The following is a 22229-nucleotide window of genomic DNA, read 5'->3' on the forward strand; positions in this document are numbered from 1 at the left end:
GTCTTATACAAAAGCTTGCTTCTGGAACTTGACCATCCTTGGGGCTTGCTTTATTCATTTTGAGTCGGTCACTTCACAGCGTCTAAATGTGCTTGGTTTTAGATAATACTTGCTTACCAGGCTTTTATGCTTTTTGTGTGCTACTCTTTTTTTACACGAAATATTTAAAATTTACAGAAAGGGATGGGAGAATGTGCCTACCATCCAGACTCAAATGAATATTAACATTTTGGTGTATTTGCTTCAGAGCTTTTATCTTATCAGAGATAACCATCACAGAGGCAGTTTATAATAGCCTATATGTAATTGAACACTTGAAATGTGCCAGGGACTGCTTAATGGTCCACATGTACGAACTTATTTAATCCTTACGTGACCCTATGAGGTATGTGCTGTTGTTATCCCCATTCATAGACGAGGAAACTGAAGCGTGGAAGTTAAGTAGCTGTGCCAGGGTACTTGGTAGTTAATGGCAGAGCTGGAATTCAGTCCCAGGCAACGTAGAATCCATGCTGTTGACCGCTAGCCGGTGCCGCCTTTCCTATTCTTTCTCGATCTCTACCCCTCACTCCTTCTCTACTCCAGAGGCAGCACTGTCCTCAAGTTGGACTCTCTCACCTGTTCGTGTTTTTATGTTTGCTGCCTATTGTTTACCATAAATGTCATGCAATGTGGTTTAAAGAAGAGTGGTATCCTCAGCTAAATAGAAGCCTGCACTTTTTTTTTTTTGAATCTCAGTTTGAGATTTATCCATATTATTACATGTAAATCTAGCATATTTTAAGAGCCTAGTATATTTTGTGTTTTATTTATCCATATACATAACCCCTGACTGTCAGGATGAATACCGCAAGAGTCTAACATGGAATGTATCACATACAGAATGCCCTTCCTGATTGTTTCCAGGGAGCATTGCACCTTAGATAAGGCACTGCACCTCACCACCTGAGCTACCTGGTCTGTTGTGAGGGTGCTGGACTGGATGCACTACCCCCGAGCTGGCTCGGAAAGTCTGTGCAGTAGACGCAACAGGCTTCCCTGCTCTTGGCAGAGGTAGCCTGAGTTTGGGATTTAGAATTTATCCAAAATAATTCCCACACAGGTATTTCAGAGTTGCCAAATATTTTTTTTTCTTGCTTTCATTCATAGAGATTGACAAATATCATATGATACTGCTTATATGTGGAAGCTAAAAAAGGGTACAAATGAACTTATTTACAGAACAGAAATAGAGTCACAGATGTAGAAAACAAACTTGTGGTTCAGGGGGTAAGGGGAGGGGGATAAACTGGGAGATTGAGATTGACATATACACGCTACTATATGTAAAACAGATAACTAATAAGGACCTACTGGATAGCACAGGGAACTCTACTCAGTACTCCGTAATGGCCTTATATGGGAAAAGAATCTAGAAAAGTGCATATATGTATATGCATAGCTGATTCACTTTGCTGTACACTTGAAACTAATATAACGTTGTAAACCACTATACTCCAATAAAAAAATTTTTCTGAAGTGTTTTCACATTGGAAGGATCTTAAGTCTGTGCTATCTACCCCCAAAACTTTAGTGTAAATGATTTTTTAATTTGAATGGTTGCTCTTAAATGTTTCAGCTACCACAGGTTGTTTATCTGGAGCTTTGAGACAATCAGATAGAGGAGATGAGGGCACAATGGAACGGCCCTTTGAAAACATTTTCCAGAACATTTTGGTGCTTAACGGGGTTGCACACATTTTTGCTTTTCATGTTTTTCTTCATCATCATCCATGGCCGATTCCTGTCTTTTCCTTCTTGCTTGATGTGACCACACGCTCTGTACTGGCCCATGTTGGAGTATCTTCAGCCTAGACAGCTTTTAGCAGCAAGCATTAGTATAAGCCTTGGCCATTTCTGAACAGGGGTTTTAGATTAGACTGGGGAAATATTCCAGTCTGTTAAGGGGGGAAAAGCCGCATAATTGTATTAACTTTTTTGTACCTTAGGAACGTGTTGTGGGCTTCCACGTACTGGGTCCAAATGCTGGAGAAGTTACCCAGGGCTTCGCAGCAGCTCTCAAGTGCGGGCTGACCAAAGACCAGCTGGACGGCACCATCGGAATCCACCCCGTCTGCGCAGAGGTGGGTCGCTATGTTTTAGAGGCTCTGTTTCAAAGTGACAGCGTCACCTGGCTTACAGGGGGCAGATCTAGGACTCTGCAGCTAGTGTTCTTTCTGCTGTACTCGAGCTACTTTTACCTCCTTAGAGCTTATTAGTGATGGAGAATATCTCAAAAGAAAGCCTTGTCTCTAGAAATGATTTTTTCTCTTTCATACGTTTCTCATTCCTGGTAACCAGATAGTACCGTCATGCTATTAAATGGTAAAAATCATGAGAGTGCTTTATAGAGATGTGCCTCAAATCTTTTATTTATCATGTGTCCTAAATTATTTTCATGGCAGTCAGCTAATAATGCCGTTCGTACCCAGAAAGAGCATCAATCCTAGTTATCCCTGAGCTACCCAGAGGCTAAATGATGTCTACCTTGTGAGCTTTTGACATCAAAGAATGAGAATGAAAGTGAGGCTTGTAAAAGATCAAGCAAATGGCAGTAGAACTGGAAATGGACCAGTGTGGGCCTCTGGGTGTCAGTGTTTCTTCATGCCTGTCAGTGCTCATTCCAAGAGTCGAATATTGTGATACCACTAAGTAGGGCCTGGAAACCAAAAAAGTGTCTACGCTGGAGAACTTGGAGGTGGGGAGAGGTTATCTCATAAAGAGGCTTAGGTATGGAACTGAGAATTGCAGCCTGGAAAAATGTTCTCATTTCCTTTTTTTTTGCCTTTTCCCTGAGTAGGGATAGTGTGTTCCTCTGTATTAATAAGCACCTGTTTAGTGGCATTATTCATAGAAAACTTTGTGTGTATGTGTTGATTTGTTCTGTGTGTTTTTTTTCCTTCTTTTTTTGAAAACTGTTGTTCTTGTGAAGTAAAATTAAATTTCAAAAATTATAAATAGGGCTTCCCTGGTGGCGCAGTGGTTGAGAGTCTGCCTGCTGATGCAGGGGATGCGGGTTCGTGCCCCGGTCTGGGAAGATCCCACATGCCACGGAGTGGCTGGGCCCGTGAGCCATGGCCGCTGAGCCTGCGCGTCCGGAGCCCGTGCTCCACAACGGGAGAGGCCACAACAGTGAGAGGCCCGTGTACCGCAAAAAAAAAAAAAAAAAAAAAAATTATAAATAAAAATTAAAAAGAATAGATTTTAAAAGCTCTTAAAGAACGGGCAGTATGTCTTTTATTCAGTGTGATGACTGAGACTGTCTAGGGAAGGAGCCAATTAAACTTAATTTTTTTTTTTTTCAAGAACACTTAGTGTGTTAGTTTCCTGGGGCTGATATAACAAACCACCACAAACTGGGCATTTGAAGACAAGAGAAATCTATTCTCTCAGAGTTTTGGAGGCTAGAGTCTGAAATCAGGGTGTCAGCAGGGCTGTGCTCCCTCCAAAGGCTCTAGAGAGGATGGCTTCTTTGCCGCTTCAGCTTCTGGGGTTGCAAGTCTTGACATTTCTCGGCTTGTAGACGCATCACTCCAGTCTCTGCCTCCGCTTTTCATGTGATCTTATCTCCTGTGTATCTGGGCCAAATTTCCCTCCTATTGTAAGGATAATTAGTCATTGGATTAGGGCCCACGCTGATCCAGCATGATTTCATTTTAACTTGGTTACATCTGCAAAGACCCTGTTTCCAAATAAGGTCATGTGCACAGTACCAGGGCTTAGGACTTGAACATTTTTCTGGGAGACTTAATTCAACCCACGACAGTGAGTATATTTAAAAGTCTAAGATACTTAAAAATAAGAACAATCATCTCCGACAGGGATAAAGATGTAACTTCCCAACTTGGTTCTGCAAGTGTCTAATTTTTTTTTTTTTTTTCTTTTTTTTGCGGTATGCGGGCCTCTCACTGTTGTGGCCTCTCCCGCTGCGGAGCGCAGGCTCAGCGGCCATGGCTCACAGGCCCAGCCACTCCGCGGCTTGTGGGATCTTCCCAGACCGGGGCACGAACCCGCGTCCCCTGCATCGGCAGGCGGACTCTCAACCACTGCGCCACCAGGGAAGCCCCGAGTGTCTCATGTTTTAATCTGAACTCGGTTCTCAGTGGGCTGGTTGAAAGGGCTGACGTGTGCTTGCCTCCTCCCGCCTCACTTGGTTGTGTTGTATCGTGTCGTGACGTGCTGTGTTGTGGCCCAGCAGCAGTGAGAGTGCGGCAGCATCTTGGCAGGGTGACTGCCAGCCGGGCAGAGAGGTGCAGTGAAGAGGCAGGTGTCCTCCTGAAGCCCGGGCCCACAGGGAGGTCAGCCAAAGGCCTGCTCCCGCGGTGCACCTGGCACCATGGGAACCCTTTTTAAGTCTTGATTGCCACTGTGCCTCTCCATCTGTTGGTTCTCATATGACGTTGAAGCTCAGAGGTGAATGTTCTTCTCCTCTGATAGGGCTTTTCTCTTTTTCTTTTTCCCAAGCTGGCGGCTGATTAACGAGATTAAAACTCTGGATGCTATTTTCTCACCCTCTGAGCACATCTGTCGTGCAGCCATGTGCCTAGCACTGTGCTGGGCACTGGGGAGCAGCAAGGATTTAGGATGTGAGTCAGAGCAGGGAGGCAGGTGAGGGAAGTGCCAGTTACAGCCCAGTGTGACGAGCCCTAGGGTCGGGACGACGCCAAGTACGAGAGCTCTGTGGAAGAGCTCGCCGCCTTTCAGGTCCTGAGCACTGCTGTAGCTTGACGAGCTCAGAGAGGGGTAAGAAAAATGATGAAATTAGGCTGGAGAAGTAGGTAGGAAGGCCATGGCCTCGTAAACCAAGGCGGGACATTTGGACTTTATCCCAGGGCCATTGCAGTTCAGCTGAGAGAGCTTTAAAGCTGGGTGGGGGTCCGGGGGTTGGGGGGACGTGATCAGACACCTTACTGAGAGAAATCCCTCCAGATGCGCTGTGGGGAGAGGTCCCGCCGAGGCACGTCTGGAGGCGGGCAGGGGCCTGAACTGGGGTCGTGGCAGTGTGTGTCACAAGACATGGTCCAGGCGAGAGGGAATAGGAGATGGAGTTGATCGCACTAGCCTGCTGTTTGGAAGTGGGAAGAACTGAGAGTGGTTCACATTTGCGGCTTGAAGTAGGGAGCAGTCGTAGAAAGAGCAGCTTCCTGGGGAGTCACACTGCAGAAGCGCTGAGGTTCCTGAGGGCTTACTGACTGTGTCAGGACCCTGCCCCCCGCATGCTGACTTACTTATTAGTCCTTACAGGAGCCCCACGGGGTGGGTGGCAGGAGTGTCTCCATTTGACACCCGAGGGAATTGAGGACAGAGCCGTTGAGTGACCTGGTAGCTTGGAAGTGGCAGAACCAAGATCCAGACTCAGGCAGGCTGGCTTCCGAGGCACCACGCAGTGCAGACGACGCTCTACACACCTTCCCACAGCATTTGACGTGGAGCTGCTGTAACTCACAGGGCCAATGGGCCGTGCTGTGCAGAAAGCGTCTAGGGGAGTCCCTGGCATTCGGCAGATACTCAGTAACCACATGGTTAGCTGGTTTTCCCCAGGGTATTTCATTACAGAAGATGTGGCTTGACTAAAAAGTCATCATTACAGTATTCTGGGGAGAGGGGAGGTGGAGGAAGGAGGTATATTTCGAGAAAGCTCCTCTGGTGATTTCTTTTACCTCTGGTTTTGAGCAACTTGCTTAGAAACTAGATTTTGAAAAACCAAACTCTTGTGACAAAATCGTGACTGTGGAAATCTTTCTTAAAGCTTCTTGATTGAGGGAAAGTAAAATTTGATCAGTAGGGGATTTTTAGGGACACTCTTGCTAAGTGCTGAGCTCTGGCTGGCATAGTATGTAATTGGATTTGCTATTGGACCCACTGGTCATTTTTTCTGTTTGTTTTTTTAGCAAACAGCCATGTGCTGTAGAGGAGTGCCACTCAAAATGCAGTGCAGAGAATGTTTGTTACTAGTCCGTAATGAGATCAGGATGGAAATGAAGAAAAAAGGTTTAGAAACTTAAAGGGTAATTTGACAGTATCTGATATAATAGAAAATTTGGGTTTTAATTTTACATGCCTTTTAAAAGTTTGTTTCCTAATCATTTTTATCAAACTTCACAAATGTCAGTCCATTGGATGGATTAGAAACAGTAATAATATGAAAATTGGTCCTAGGCATTGCTTTCAAGTGTTGAGAACTATCCCGGCTCCCGTGCCAGCTGTGGGTGGTTTGCAGAACGATTCATTGAATGAACTCTTCTGTACCATTTCGATAAAATAACCTGGGCAATTGCACAACCTTTGGCTCTCAGAAATAATTGCTTACAAAAGTTGATGAATTCCTCATTGGAGGCTTTGCTTTTTGGAGCAAAATAGTTTCCAAAGGGTTTCCTTCTGGAATTGCTGGAGGAGAAGGAGGGACTCCTGTTGTTTTGACTGAAGGCCCCTTGGTTTCAGTACGAGAGAGGGGTTCTTAAGGCCTGGGGTGTCAGTGATGGCATGAGCGTTGTTCAGTGTGAGGACGGTATGGTAATAATTTATCCTGGATATCTGAGCAGTAATAGTTGAATAGGAAACTGATTACACATCATTTTGAGTAATAGTTTCAACTTAAGTTTATTTGTAGAGAAAAAAAATGGCTCAAGAAGGAGCATCAGAGAGAAGACCCTGTGAAATGTCTTAGAATGACTTTTAGTGCCAAACATCAGAAATTTTGTTTTATTAATAGTCAGCATAATCACAGTCTTCAGTGAAGGGGGTCTTGTGAGGCTGGGAGGTGTTGGCCAGATAAGAAATGTGAGGTACATGCCTACCGCATTTGCCCTTTTGTGAGTGTTCTTTGTGCTGGGATCGAAAAGCTGCCTCTGCTCATTTTTTTTGCATGTATTTTTATGAAAATTCTAAAGCAGCTCTGCACGTATGAAATCTGTGTAAGAATCGACCCCATCAGTTTTTCCGTTTAGACTAACCAACAACAGCAGTTTGGCTTTCCCCATCTCTTTAACATCAGCATGTCTTCCAGTATAAGAAAAATAGATAAGAGCTCTTTTTTTAAAAATATCTTTATTGGCGTATTAATTGCTTTACAATGTTGTTAGTTTCTGCTGTGCAACAAAGTGAATCAGCTATATGCATACATATGTCCCCATAGTCCCTCCCTCTTGAACCTCCCTCCCTATCCCGCCCCTCTAGGTGGTCACAAAGCATCGAGCTGATCTCCCTGTGCTATATGGCTGCTTCCCACTAGCTAGCTATTTTACATTTGGTAGTGTATATATGTCCATGCCACTCTCTCACTTCGTCCCAGCTTACCCTTCCCCCCTCCCTGTGTCCTCAACTCCATTCTCCACATCTGCGTCTTTATTCCTGCCCTGCCCCTAGGTTCATCAGTAACTTGATTCCATATATGTGCGTTAGCATACGGTTATTTGTTTTTCTCTTTCTGACTTTGGTCACTCTGTATGACAGACTCTAGTTCCATTCACCTCATTACAAATAACTCAATTTTGTTCCTTTTTATGGCTGAGGAATATTCCATTGTATATATGTGCCACATCTTTATCCATTCATCTGTCTATGGACATTTAGGTTGCTTCCATGTCCTGGCTATTGATAAGAGCTCTTTTCCCCCTTAATTTGTTTCCATTTTTGATGGGTTTAGTTTTTTAACTACATGTCCTACAAGTTCTATTTCTTTTTTTTTTTTTTTTTTTTTTTTGCGGTACGCGGGCCTCTCACTGTTGTGGCCTCTCCCGTTGCGGAGCACAGGCTCCGGACGCGCAGGCTCAGCGGCCATGGCTCACGGGCCCAGCCGCTCCGTGGCACGTGGGATCTTCCCGGACCGGGGCACGAACCCGTGTCCCCTGCATCGGCAGGTGGACTCTCAACCGCTGCACCACCAGGGAAGCCCACAAGTTCTATTTCTAAATTAATTCCTGAGAAATAAAACATAAGCTTGCAAATTCACAAGCCTGGAATTTGCTTTAATGTATTCCCTGCCTCATTATTTTTCTTCCTTTATAAAAATTGGAGAGAGAGCATGTTTGATGGTGTTTTAAATTGCCCGTGATACCATCATCCGAACACAGCTATTTTCATTATCGCATACTCATATCGCATATTATCATTATCGCATATTATATTATTTCATTATCACATATTTCATTATCGCATAATATATCGCATATCTTTCTGTCCTCATCCACAGTCACACATTTTTTAAACAAAGGAGTTGTATTGCTTTTCAAAAAAGAATTGTACTAGTTTACAGTGTCATCAGCGTTGAATTTGAGTGCTAATGAAAACGTTGCAAAATTCAGTGTAACTTCTTTAATAAGTATGAAAGATACCTATTTCAAGGATTTTCACATACCTTTATTAACAAGGATGAACCTTTTTTTCTTATAATTACTGTTTTTTTGGATGCAAGTTGTTCACACATTTTTCTTCTGGGTTCATACTTTAAATGTTTTACTAGCCATTATTACTTGGGTCTGACTTTTTTGAGATGCTGCTGATATATAGGGAGAAAAAAGGCTTTGTTGCTGCTTTTAAGGCTAAAATAGACCACGGGTTTTTCTCAGTATTGTCTCTCCTTTACACAAAAGTATTTTCCCCTTTTATTCACAAGTATTTTTGATGTTGATTCCTGTTGCTTTGACCTATGTAAGTCAAAGTGGCCTCGATTTCTTGTGCTCTTTCCTCTTTGTATTAAAAATCAGGAGACCAGTTGTTTCTCAGGAATCAGAGAATGCAGCTGACCAAAAAGCTTGTCCAGGTGTGCTGACAGTGATACAAGCACTTGATGAGTCTCGCTTCCTCTGGGGTCTCTCCCAAATCAGCCATAGCCTCCTGTCTCAGTATGATACTTACTCAGTGGTTCTCAAAGGTCGGTCTGGGTTAGAGTAGGACAAACGGACTCTGCAGAATCTTACTAGAGTTACCTTTCAACTTACTTGGTGTGACCGAAAAGATTTGGATTAAAATCTTAATCGTGTTCAGTAGCCAAATAAGTTTCTAAGTTTACTTGATTTGACACAAAGTCCTTTTATGTTTTCATGCCTGGGCAGTATAGATGATCAGTTTGGGTGGTGATTTTGTTTGGGGTTTTTTTTGCCTATAAAAACAGAGGTTTATTCCTTGTGGTGCTCTAAGGTCATCATGGAACAGCTGCAGCTCAGCTCCAATTCCATCATCACTCCAGGACCTGGCTGATGGGGCAGCCTCTCCTAGGGGCACAGCTGGCTGAATGGCAGAGGGACAGGAGGTATAGGAAAAGCACCTTGGTGCCCAAGGCTTCTGTTCAGGAGTGATGCTTCCCACTTCCACATGTATCCTTGGCCAGAGCAAGCCCCTGCCCCCCATGTCCGTGTCCAGTAGGGCGGGAATGTATAATGTGTGGTCCACACAGTGTCATCACAGGGAGGTGAAGGCACCATATGTTTCGGAAACTAACAAAAATCTCACAGTTCAGTCAGTGTTAACATGAAGAGGGGTCAGATTTGACAGAAAAGAAGCAAAATGTCGTAAGACTTACTAATTGACGGTACATCCGCAGTAATGGAAATAGAGGAATTAAGGGTCAATTAAGGGTCAATTCCAGATGCGTGGCGCGTGGCCTGGTCAATCAAGTAGTGGCGCTGCCATTCACCGGGAGCCATCTGCCTAAAAGGGAGTAGTTGCCTGAATGAGACCATGACGAGAGCATCTAAAGGGGAGAGAGCTGAGGAAGGACCCCTAGGGCCATGCTGCCTGGCCTTGTTCATGTCGTGCACGTGTGGACGGTGGCATTGTTTGGGCAGCACACTGGAATAAGCCGATCAGGCACCTGGTTCTGCAGCCCACCCGCCCTGGGGCTCTGACCACCCTAAGGGCTGGGGGAAATCAGTGTTTCAGGGACGTCTCTGGTGGCACGGTGGCTAAGAATCCACCTGCAGGGGACACGGGTTCGAGCCCTGGTCCTGGGGGGTAAGATCCCACAGGTGGCGGAGCAACTAAGCCCGTGCGCTGCAACTACTGAGCCTGCGCTCTAGAGCCCACGAGCCACAGCTACTGAGCCCGCGTGCCTAGAGCCCATGCACCGCAACAAGAGAAGCCACCACAGTGAGAAGCCCGTGCACCACAACAAAGAGTAGCGCCTGCTCGCCGCAACGAGAGAAAGCCCGCGTGCAGCGACCAAGACCCGATGCAGCCAAAAATAAATAAATAAATAAATTTATTTAAAAAAGAAAAAATCGGTGTTTCAGCAGCACACCTCTAAGCCATGGTTGAGGAATAGCCACAAAAGAAGGAAACAGGAAAGAGTGCTTTCACGGAAACAAAAAGAAGAAAGAATTGTTAGAAGGTCAGTGAGATCGACAACAAGAAATGCTACAGAGAGGCTGAGAAATGAAAGCTGCAAGGTGCCCTCTGGATTTGGCAATTTAGAGAATTACTGTTACAGATAGACTGTGGGAGAGCTGCAGGTTTCCTGTTTGGGGAAACCACAAAGTTAAACAACCAATGGTTAGTTGACCATGCAGTGGGCTTCTAGGCTTTGGATTTTGCATTAAATTCTCAGTGCATTGCCTACACCGGTGTTCCTCAAGAAGTTCTAATCTGTGGTCTTCAGGCAACCTGCGTTAGAATCACTTGGGACTCTTGCTAAAAGTGAGATTCCTGGGCCCCACCCTAGATCTGCCAAATTAGAATCTGTAATTTCCGTGTTTTTTTTTTTTTTTTTTTCTTTTTGCGGTATGCGGGCCTCTCACTGTTGTGGCCTCTCCCGTTGCGGAGCACAGGCTCCGGACGCGCAGGCCCAGCGGCCATGGCTCACGGGCCCAGCCGCTCCGCGGCATATGGGATCCTCCCAGACCGGGGCACGAACCCGCATCCCCTGCATCGGCAGGCGGACTCTCAACCACTGCGCCACCAGGGAGGCCCAATTTCCGTGTATTTTAATCAGCGTGAACAGGCTTTAAGGTTTGAGAGCCCTTGTTTTTTTTTTGTATAGGCAATCCTGAGTAGTAGCAAATCAAAGCCACCTAAAGTTCTTAGGCTCTAAGTTCACAAGGACCAATGTTTCAAGGATGTGAAACCAGGAGAACTTGTCAGTCACTGCAAATGAGAGCATCCATTGGTCAGGCACTTTGGAAATCTAGCCAAGTCAGAGTTGCACCTACCCTCGCACCCAGCAATTGTACCTCTAGCTCCAGGTGCAGGGAGATGTACCAGAATGTCATAGCATGTTGCAGATAGCATATTGGTTATAGCTTGAGTGGCCAGCAAAAGGAGCCTGGGTATGTAATTTGTAATATACTCACTATTTGAGTAATTGAATACTATAGTACAGGGGTCCCCAACCCCTGGGCGTGGCCTGTTAGGAACCGGGCCACACAGCAGGAGGTGAGCGGCAGATGAGCGAGGGATGCTTCATCTCCCAGTCCCCATCGCTTGCATTACTCCGTGAACCATCACCCACTTGCTGCCCGCCCCCCTCCACCCATGGAAAAATTGTCTTCCACGAAACCAGTCCCTGGTGCCGAAAAGGTTGGGGACCGCTACTATAGTATATATACTATACTCTAATATGGTATCATATACTATAGTAATTGAATACTATTCAGTGAGAAATGGAAGAATTAGAGCTATCTGTGTCCATATGCGTGAATAATAGAAATAAAGTATTGAGCCAAGAAAGCAGGTAGCAGAAGAGGATGTATATACTGTCTTGCCATTTGCATATTAAGTTTTTAAAAACCTACAAAAGCAAAGCACCAGTCGGGGGTGGGGGAAGTTATCAGGAAGGGGATACACATGGGGCTCGAACCATGTGTTATGAAGCTCCCTGAGTTGGGTGGGCACAGGGGTGTTCGTGATAGTGCACTTCACTTCTTTCTATGTGTCCAGAATATTTCATGGTACGTTTCTTTTAGAGAACTGATAAACAACCAGGGTATTATTTTAACCACCCTCATGCAAGTAAGTGCTTTATTAGATATAAGCTACATTTTTTTCTCTTTCGCCTTGGTTTTGAAATGCTTACCTTGGTCATATTACATCTCTGTTGTAAGTAGTCACCCAAGTCATTCTTAGTCCCGTGGTGTTATCTGAGCTGCGCCCAGTTAACTTCTGCGCCGGTGTCCGAGTCTCATGCTGTCTCCTCCCCTGCAGGTATTCACGACACTGTCGGTGACCAAGCGCTCGGGGGGAAACATCCTCCAGACCGGTTGCTGAGGTTAAGCCCCAGTGTGGGTGCTGCTGCCAGGACTCCAAACCACTGACGTATTTCTTGCCCAAGTCCAAGGCGAAGTTTGCAGAAGGCTCTCGGGCTTCAGCAGCCACGTGTCCTGTGCTTATAGCCCCGAGGCCCCCTTGGATCTCATGGGCCGGAGGTGACGCGTGGGTGGCAGGCAGCATCGCACTGGGGTCAGCATGACGCACTCGAAACTGGCTTTCGGCAGAGCTTCGCAGAGGGGCATCCATGAAGTCACCAGCCTCAAGCCCGCGCGGTGGGTGGTGATGGAACCGTCGAAGCAGTTTCTGCATGGCCTTTCCTTTGTAGGTTTTCTTATTCTCACTGTCAGCCTTTCTCATGTTGGTTATTTTTTTCTTTTTTTCTCTGCCGTGTTAGTGAAAGTAGAGATGATAGCAGACAATTTTTATCCAAAAGCAAGTCGTGGCCACCGTGTGCAAATAAGACGGCTCGTTGCTGGGACGGCGCACTGTGGCTCCTAGGCTTGTCCCGGGGAGAGAGCGTCTCCCCAGAACAAGTGGTCACCACTGGCCAGGTGTGCTCCCAGGCACTATACCACTGATGATGAAATGGCTACCTGGCTAGCCTGTTTGGAGGAATATTCCACTGCAGGGAACTTGGTCGTACAGCGTGATCTCCACTGTTCTTCATCATGGAGGCAGATGCACAGCTGAAATGGGGAAAAACAATAAATGTCTTTATTTAGTCCGTTGTGTGCTGGTCTAAGTGAGCTGAGATCTTTTGCAATGGGAAACATTTAACGCTCGTTTAAAGACTTTTTGGGGGGTAGCTTTTGCTTTAAGCTAAAATCACAAAATACTACAGCTTTGATTTTCATGTGTGTTACGCATCTCTCCCTTCCTAAGAACTATATTCATAGGAAACATGTCTTTCCACACTTAACACTTTAACTCTTGTGGTAATTACTTTTTTAAAGAAAGCTGTTAATATCATAATTTATTATTTTTGAACACAGGTGGATGTGAAGGATTTTCATGTGAAAACCAAATGGTTTTGGCTTTTTCTGTTGACTGTACTTGGTGGAATTTGGGCAGAAGTGTTTCTGCTGCATTATCATTCCAACTCGTATTATCACAAAGAGGTATTAACCCTACAGTTACAGATTTCTGGCTAAATGTACTGACGACGGATCATATTTAGGCCGTTTTCCCACTCCAGAAGTTGGATTTTAAACATGTTTTGGACATCAGACCTCCCACCAGCAGTTCTTATAGCTCCTTTTTCGTCTCCTCCCCTCTGTGTGTGTTTCTCGGCTACAGCACTGAGTGGTTGATTGACAGTACGTCTCTCGGTCACCTCAGGGAACTCGGCGTCTGCCCGGCATGTAGTCAGCAGATCCCCTGACCCTGTCTGCCTCACAGCCCCGCCTCACCCTCCGTCCCATCTGGTTGTGTGGAGACAATGGGAAAAGGAAAAGAGGAGCGGGAGACAGCTGACTGTGTTCAGTTTTCTTTCTTTATGTTTAAATTTGTTTTTTTCTCCAAGTCTGCCAATCTCTGAAATTAGAACATAGGCAGTACGGGGTGATCATGCCTAATCATGTTGTGATTCTGTCTTCTTTGTGGAATAGCATGTTCTGCCCCCATGAGAAGGATTCCACTTTATAGACTTGTCTGCGTAACTGCCCAGTGTATCGGAACTCATGTTAAATTCCGTGTATTTTTGTTATAAATCTTCTGAAAAGAAACAATGTGAAACCTTAAAAGCTGTTAATATCCACCCTGTGTGGCTCTTGTTGAATGGTGGTCTTGGGATTGTTCAGCTGACAGCCAAATGGACCTCAGGGCTCCTACTGACACTAAACCCATATTCATATTGAGCTAAGAGGACAAATGACATTGGTTTCTCTTTAAAATAAATGTATTAAATAGCAGTATAGCTGATACATGGATACAGGAAAAGTCACAAAGGTGAGTTTTTTAATGGCTCCAGTTTAGAAAACACTGAAAAAGACCAAAATAAGCAGTGAGAACACAGACTGTTTGACTGACATGATCATTGAGTTTGTATAACTCTGCCCTTACAAATAGAAAATAAACATTTTTCTTTTATGTCCATGAAACATTTGTAGAAACCACAAAAGAAACCTGAGTCCATTTCACAGAGATGTGATATAACAGCTATAATATCTGATTACATAAATCAGAAGCAAAAATATAAATTCAGGAAACTTACCCACCTGGAAATTGAGAAACATTCTTCAAAAACTGGATCAAAGAGTGGTTAAAACTATGATAACTGAAAATAACAGAAAGGAGAATACTTATGGGATACAGTTAAAGTTGTATTCAGAGGAATATTTAGAGCTTTTTTATTTCAAAAAAAGAAAAAACAAACCCAGAAAAATTAATTGTTAAAAACAATTTTCAAAAAAATGAAATAAAATATAGAAAGAAATAGTTCAGGAAGCTGTTGTTTTCATGCAGTGACTAAGATGAGAAAAAGGAAAGGAAGCTATGCACCAAACATTATACAGAATGATACAGACTTTACTTTTTTAATTCTCACAATAATCTACATAGGTCTTATTCCCATCTTTCATAGGAGGAAACAGGCTTAGAGAGATTCTGTAATTTGCCTAACAGTCTTAGATTACAAAATCAAGATTGAATCTAGGTTTTGAGCACTTGTTAAAATACAGATTCTAGGGTCTCACCCTAGACCAACAGAATCATCCTCAAGGGAATCAACCAACCTGGGGAATGTGTATTTTTATCAAGTACTCCAGGTGATTTTTATGAGCAAGCCCATCTTGGAGACACTAGGGTACAATACATCCTGTGGAGAAGACAACTTCTCTGAACAGAATGGTAGTAATAGCAAAAGGGAATTTAGTATTTGTCCAGGTACTTTGCACACATGACTCCTTTTCTATAATCCTCACAACTGCCTTTCTGAGGTCAGTGTCATTAATGTCCCATTTTACAAATTAGGAAGTGAGTATAGAGAGATTAATGAACCTTGCCCAAGATCACAGCTAGAAAATGGTGGGACAAAAATTTGCACTTGGCCTAGCCCGGGGCCTGTGTTCTTGGCTCCTGCACTAGAAACAAATACCGCACATCCTCGAGTGGACTTAGTGGGGTCGATTGAGTGGAAGATGGGTAGGTGGGTCTCAGGCTCAGGAGGCAGGGGAGGTGCCGGGTTTGAGCCAGTATCTATCTATACAGCAGGGCTGTCGACAGCCACAAGGTGAGTTAGTGCTGCTGAGGCAGAGAAGGCTGGGCTGTTTTATCCACTAAGTACAATGAGCAAAAGACCTAGTGTTTATAAAGACATTTGAGACCTTTTACAAAATGCTTCAAAATATGAAGGAAAAAAAAGAAAAATTGGTGCAGCAAAAATTGCAATGGATGAGTCTTTAAATGCCTCCGTAATATTATTTCAGCCAATCAACTGCCGTTGGATCTAATGCCCATATATTTATAAACGTTATATTTAACACAGGAAGGGCTGCAGTTCACTATGTTTGGAATGACGTAGGGGTAGCTCTGCAAGTACAAGGGCCTGGGGGAGCAAAGGCCTTGAAGTGGCCCCAAGAGGAACTGTGAAGAGAAGGTGCATTACTAACGGGGGCTGCAGACAAGGAGAAACAGCTGCACCCCCAGGCCACTTTCTGTGCAGTGAGTGGTTCTGTTTTCATCTCTGTAAGAGCCCTTAGAGCTGTGGTACCCGTTTTTCAAGTGAGCAAAATGATGTTGGGAGTTACCTAGTCTTGTCAAAGCTCACACGGCTTGTGTGGAGCAGAAAGAGAAGGTATGCCCCCTAGTGTCCACCTCTGTGAAGAGCAGGCTGCTGCTTCTGCTTCGCAGCGCTCCGTTAATTTTGCTTGGAACACAAACGACCCTCTTGAATAAATAAAGCCACACAGCTAAAAAGTTGCAGGGCTTGCAAATCAAAAGAAAAGGACAAACACCTTAGCAGATAATACTGGAGAAACTCGATCACTGTATGTATAACTGTAAAACTGCATCGTCATCAAGCACCATATAACAAAGCTAGGCTTGAAACAGTAAAGACCTAAATGTATATGGTACAACCATAAAGTTTATATGACAAATACCAAAAATATCTCTGTGATCTAGAGGTGGAGAAGGACTTCATACACCGTGAACTCAAGGCACAAACCATAGGGAATTCCCTGGCGGTCCAGTGGCTAAGACTCTGTGCTCTCACTCCCGTGGGCCCGCCCGGGTTCAGTCCCTGGTTGGGGAACTAAGATCCCACAAGCTGAGAGGTGCGGCCAAAAGCAAAAGCACAAACCATAAGGCAAAACGACTGCATAGAAAGATCTGACCTAGGGCTTCCTTGGTGGCGCAGTGGTTGAGAGTCCGCCTGCCAATGCAGGGGACACGGGTTCCTGCCCTGGTCCGGGAGGATCCCACATGCCGCCGAGCGGCTGGGCCCGTGAGCCATGGCCGCTGAGCCTATGTGTCCGGAGCCTGTGCTCTGCAACAGGAGAGGCCACAGCAGTGAGAGGCCCGCGTGCCGCAAAAAAAAAAAAACAAAACTGACCCACCAAGACCACCACGGAAAAGAGTTCTTAGAGAGGCAACAACATTGGGAGAAGATAGTTTCAGTGTCTGAAACTGACAAGAGACTTAGACCCAGATGACAGCAAGGAATCCTGGCTCATCAAGAAGAAGACAGGAACCCCAAAGGAAAGCAGGCAAAGGACATTGGCTTGGTTATTTCTGGAAGAGGAAACCCCAAAGTCTAACAAGAGGTGAGAGGTGTGCAAACTCATGAGTGATTAAGAGGTGAATGTTGGGGGCCTCCCTGGTGGTGCAGTGGTTAAGAGCCCGCCTGCCAGTGCAGGGGACACGGGTTCGTGCCCCAGTCCAGGAAGATCCCACATGCCATGGAGTGGCTGGGTCCGTGAGCCATGGCTGCTGAGCCTGCGTGTCCAGAGCCTGTGCTCCGCAACAGGAGAGGCCACAACAGTGAGAGGCCCACGTACCGCAAAAAAAAAAAAAAAAAAAAGAGGTGAATGTCAATAACAAGAGACTGCCTTATACTCGTCAGACCTGAGACAGACAGCTGATTAACGCCGAGTGAGGGGACTCCCAGGCTCTGCCGGTGCAAGAACAGACCGTTGGCTTCTCGGTGTTTAGACAGATCATGCACCATGTACGCCATGACCCAGCAGTCCTGCTGCTAGGCATCAGCCCTGGAGAAGTGGACAGACATCTCACATGTGTCCATAAGGAAACACGCATAAAGATGTCTGTTGTAGGGCTTCCCTGGTGGCGCAGTGGTTGAGAGTCCGCCTGCCGGTGCAGGAGACACGGGTTCGTGCCCTGGTCTGGGAAGATCCCACATGCCGCGGAGCAGCTGGGCCCGTGAGCCATGGCCGCTGAGCCTGCGCGTCCGTAGCCTGTGCTCCGCCACGGGAGAGGCCACAACAGTGAGAGGCCCACGTACCGAAAAAAAATAAAAGATGTCTGTTGTAGCGTCGTTTGTGATGTTGGGAAGTTGGAGGCAATCCTGATGTCTCTTACTAAGGGCTGAACGAGTAGGCCAGGGGGAGGCAGAGGCAGGAGGACGCAACAGTATTGCGGGATGTACCATGACGTGGGTGAAAAAAAGCAGAACAAGAAAGAGAATGAGCCCTACAACTGCCTGTGTACATTAAAGATGCAGGCACATACTGCCATGGCCCGAGTCCTACAAGGACCCCCGCAGACAGCACACATTGAGCAGGTCAGAGCAGCCGACTGTGGAGCTACGGCCCTACAGGGAAGTTGAAGAAAAAGAGAGCCTCTCGGGGTCTCTCTTTTCTTCCCCATTAAATGGGGATAATAACAGTGCTCACCTCCCAGAGTTGCCTTGAGGATCAAGTTAGTTATGCACGTGATCAAGTGCTTAGAACAGGGGGCACAAAGCCGGCGGTGCTGGGTGAGTGGATGCTATTGTTATTATTATTTATTATTCTTATTAGTTGAGTATGAGTAACTCAGCTCTCAGCAGATGAGGTCCAAAAATGTGAAGGAGCAGCACTGAGATTCAAGTTCAGGATAATTCCATGTCTCTCTCTACTCCAGCCCCGCTCACTCCCACCTACGACTAAAGCCTCCAAATGTCTGTCATTCCTGGGCCCCAAGCCAGGGAGTCTGTTGGGAATTGAGAGAGCACTACACATTTTTCTTTTTTTTTTTTTTTCTCTGATACATAGGAACTATTTATTATAATCAGTGGCCTTTTCTTCGGAGTATTACTAAAACATAGTTTTACATCTGGCAAATGTAAGGCTACTTTTCTCTCTCTCTCTCTCTCTCTCTCTCTATATATATATATATATATATATATATTTTTTTTTTTTTTTTTTAACATCTTTATTGGAGTATAATTTTAAAGTACCTTCCCGGGGGACCCTGAGCCCAGCTGACGTGGGGTGTGTCTCAGAGCCTCCGCTGATGCTCAACGATGTGAGGGTGACCCCAGGGCAAGCGTGGGGCCAGCAGGAGGGAGACCAGAAGGAAAGGCCTGTCTCTGCCTTGGGGACAAGCACAGAGGCCAGGGAAGAAAAGGCCCCTCCACGCTCTGGCCCCCATCAGCCAGCGGGAACCCACATAGGCCTCATCTGAGAGTAGTTACAAAATTAAACAAGAGCACAGCCTTGCATTGTGCCTTCCCGTTTAGGAGCCCTGTAAGGTAACTTGATGGTGGGTGTTATCAGGAGCCAGTAACCCCCAGCCCTCCCCCGAAGCCCTAGCGTGGAAAGGGGATTTTGTGGGACGAGTCCCCGCTCTAGGGTGTGGGGTGGTGATTGCCTTCGTCATAGGCACATCCCTTCCCCGGCCCCTTTCCTACTGTAGTGAATTTGAGCCTAATGGTGAAATGAATTTCTCATGGTGAAGTGAGGAGACAGGAACATGATTAGGAATTCAATTATCTTGCCTCCTGTGTGGCTCGCACAGCTTAATGACTGCCTTGGTCTAAATTTCTTTTTATGATTCTTGTGGCATTCTGCCGGAGTCCGCATTCAGGGCCATTAAGCAAAGGAAGGGAAGAAAAGGCCATCAGCAGCTGATCAGGGCTGGGCCTGCCAGGGGTCATTTCTTGGTAGGTGTGGTGTCAGGCAGCTCTGGAAGACTGGGGTGGGACTCCCCCACTGCCACATGCAGAATTTGAAGAGCTGTGCTTCACAAGGGCTTAGCTCGCTGTCACTGTTATAAACTCTACTCTCCCCTGAATCTATGAAATAAGGATACTCTAAGAAAAGTGCCCCCTCTCCGCACACCATCTGAGGCACTTTCATGCATCATCTCGTTCAGCTCCCAGATGGACCCAAGAGCTGGCCATTGTCATCCCCTTTTCCAGAAGAACCTCTGGGTGGTAACACGTGCAGAAAGGTAACACATGGTTCCTTCAGCAAAGTGCAAAAGGGGGAACAACAAGATGGAAGGAACCAGGGTTCCTTCAAGGACCCTCCAACTGCTGGATGAGAGACAAAAGACACGTGTCTTATCTGGACCACTCTTTGATACAGCAGCTTAGCCTGTACTTCAACTAATGCAGCCATTAAAATTTTTTTTCCAGAAAATATTTAATGATATGAGAAAAAGCTTATAGATTGTAGATCAGGGGAAAAGTCAGTATATTAAAGGAGATGCTTAGGGCAGTAAAACTATTCTGTATGATACTATAATTGTGGATACATGTCATTAAACATTTGTCCAAACCCGTAGCATGTACAGCACCAAGAGTGATCCCTAATGTAAACTCTGGACTTTGCGTGATCACGATGTGTCAATCAGTGTAGGTTCATGAACTGTAACACATGTACCGTTCTGGTGGGTATGTTGATGGTGGGGGAGGCTGCGTGTGTGTGCGCATGTGCATGTTCGTGCGTGTGTGTGCGTGTTTGTGCATCCGTGTGTGCGTGCATGTGTGTGTGTGTAGGGTCAGGGAGTGTGTGGGAAATCTCTGTACCTTCTGTTCAATTTTACTGTGAACCTAAAACTGCTATAAAAAATCTAGTTTGTAAAAACCCCAGCTACATAGGTGTACACCAAATATAGAAGACCCGCACGTTTTTCTGGGGTGTGGCCTCAGCCTTCCCACAGCTCACTGAGAGGCCCACATGTTTATTGAAGGCAGTGCCTGGGACTTGGGGTTTTGTGTTCCAGTGAATAACTCTCTATGTAAGATGCTCAGGTAGCTGGGCCTGAGGGCCTCAGCATCCTTCCAACCAGTGAATGAGCAAGAATCCAGTGATCACAAGAAAATCAAGCCTGTTACTACGTAAGGGACCATAATGGCATGACACGTGGCATATCACAGAGTGACTATTTATGACAGTTGTAGACATTTCTGAGCATGTTTTCATCTGATCCTTTTGAAATTAATCTTAGCATTGTTCTGTGCAATGGTAAGCATGCCCCACCTCTTGAATTCAACACAGCTCCTAAAACAATTTCTAAGAAGCATACGCTTCGAGTTATAAGGGCCGATTTTGAGAGTTTGCGGATATCTTCTGAAATCTGAATTCAGTTACGGATAATGAGAGTATTTGACTCTCTCTAAACTTTGTTCATTAGATCCATGAGGTGTTGTATCTGAGAAGGATGAGAGTGGTAATTGTATTTATAATGAAATTCATTAGTGCATAAATAAAATGCATTAATATTTTATTCATAATGATTAAGGGCTGTGAGGCAGGCTAGCACTGTGCTGGGTACAAGGAGTTTCGAGCTATTGCTGCATTTCTACAGCTTCCCTGCTCCTTTGTTCAGACACACAGGAACCCTGAGGTACTCACGCAGGCACGAGTGTACACCGAGGCCCCTTGCGCAGCAGGAAGGACGGTGTCCAGGTGACTCATTCTCTCTGGAAGCAAATACATGTCAGGTGTGATCTAATGGAACCTCCATTACTTGGATGTAACTGTAGAAACAGAGAGACTCCAAATGGTTTGACGCTCTGTGGGAGACAGGAGGCCCAGGTCCTACCAAGAGATGCCCTCTGTGGCTGGGAGCCTTCTCAGTAGGGTCTGTGCCCTCCGCCTGGGCTCCCCTTCCTTCAAGGGAGAAGGGGTCCTGGGGAGGGGCTGCTTGAACCTCAACAAAGCACCTTCCAGCCTCTCTCGCTGGGGGGAGGAGGCTGGGGTGAAGACTCTGCCCCCCAGCCCCCTCCCCTGCAGAGATCCCCGTGGACTTCTGTGTGTGTCATCCCATACCCGATTCGTACTTTTTGTCACCTCTGTGTAGTTACTTAGCACTATACCTTAAAGTGACTTCCCTTCTTTTAAATGTAAACACATTTATTTGAAAAGAAAATATATATCAAAATCATAAATGGGAACCAGCCTCATTTGCCATAAATAGATATTAATTTTTAAAATAAATGCAAAAGCATATTTGCATATGCTTACATACACATAAAATATTTCCGGAAGGAAGGCATATAGATCTCCTATGGAGAGAAGAGCTGGAGGCTGGGGATGGAGGTGGGGGCAACGTTTAGTGACTATTCCTGTATATTCCCATTGATACTTTCTGCTTTGGGAATTAAATAAAAACAAACAGTTTGAAAAAATGCAGTGAAAGCAAAACATTGGCATTCAATTCTGGCTAGATACGTTGCTTCCTAAAGGTGACAAGCCGGAGGCCTCTCGCTGATAGGGGTTCAGCAACTCAGGGCGGTGGTAAGGAGGTGACACGCATCCAGCTGAGACTTTCTCTCTGATGGGATGAAAGGACCCAGCACAGTAAGAGGCTATCTTTCCCCACACTGTCATTCACTCCACCTTCCTTTCCGCCCTCAGTCATCCTGTCCCCAGGTCGCTGCATCCTGGCGCTGACTTAGGGTTGTCAGCGTTGCTCCAGTGTTGCTTCCAGGCCCCAGGAAGTAGGAATGGAAAGCAGCCCTAGAGGCCTCTAACCGACTATTCCTCCCCTGGTCCAGGCATCCTCAAAGGGGCCCTGTGAACTCCTGAAACTTTATGCAA

The 22229-nt window shown here is 45.6% G+C and overlaps 1 protein-coding gene across 4 annotated transcripts in view; it reads left to right on the top strand.

Moving 5' to 3' along the window:
• The window catches only part of TXNRD1 (thioredoxin reductase 1), a 64028-nt gene extending 51067 nt beyond the window's left edge, over nt 1–12961 (top strand). For all 4 annotated transcript variants that reach the window (XM_082636692.1, XM_082636690.1, XM_082636691.1 and 1 more), the window contains 2 exons: nt 1989–2123; nt 12175–12961. In XM_082636692.1, coding sequence (XP_082492818.1) covers nt 1989–2123; nt 12175–12237 — 198 coding nt within the window. In that variant the 3' untranslated portion in view covers nt 12238–12961. The remainder of the gene's footprint in view (nt 1–1988; nt 2124–12174) is intronic.
• Nucleotides 12962–22229: the final 9268 nt, after the last annotated feature.

The sequence above is a fragment of the Mesoplodon mirus genome, assembly GCF_964341445.2.
Source record: "Mesoplodon mirus genome assembly, chromosome: 11".
Classification (NCBI taxonomy): domain Eukaryota; kingdom Metazoa; phylum Chordata; class Mammalia; order Artiodactyla; family Ziphiidae; genus Mesoplodon; species Mesoplodon mirus.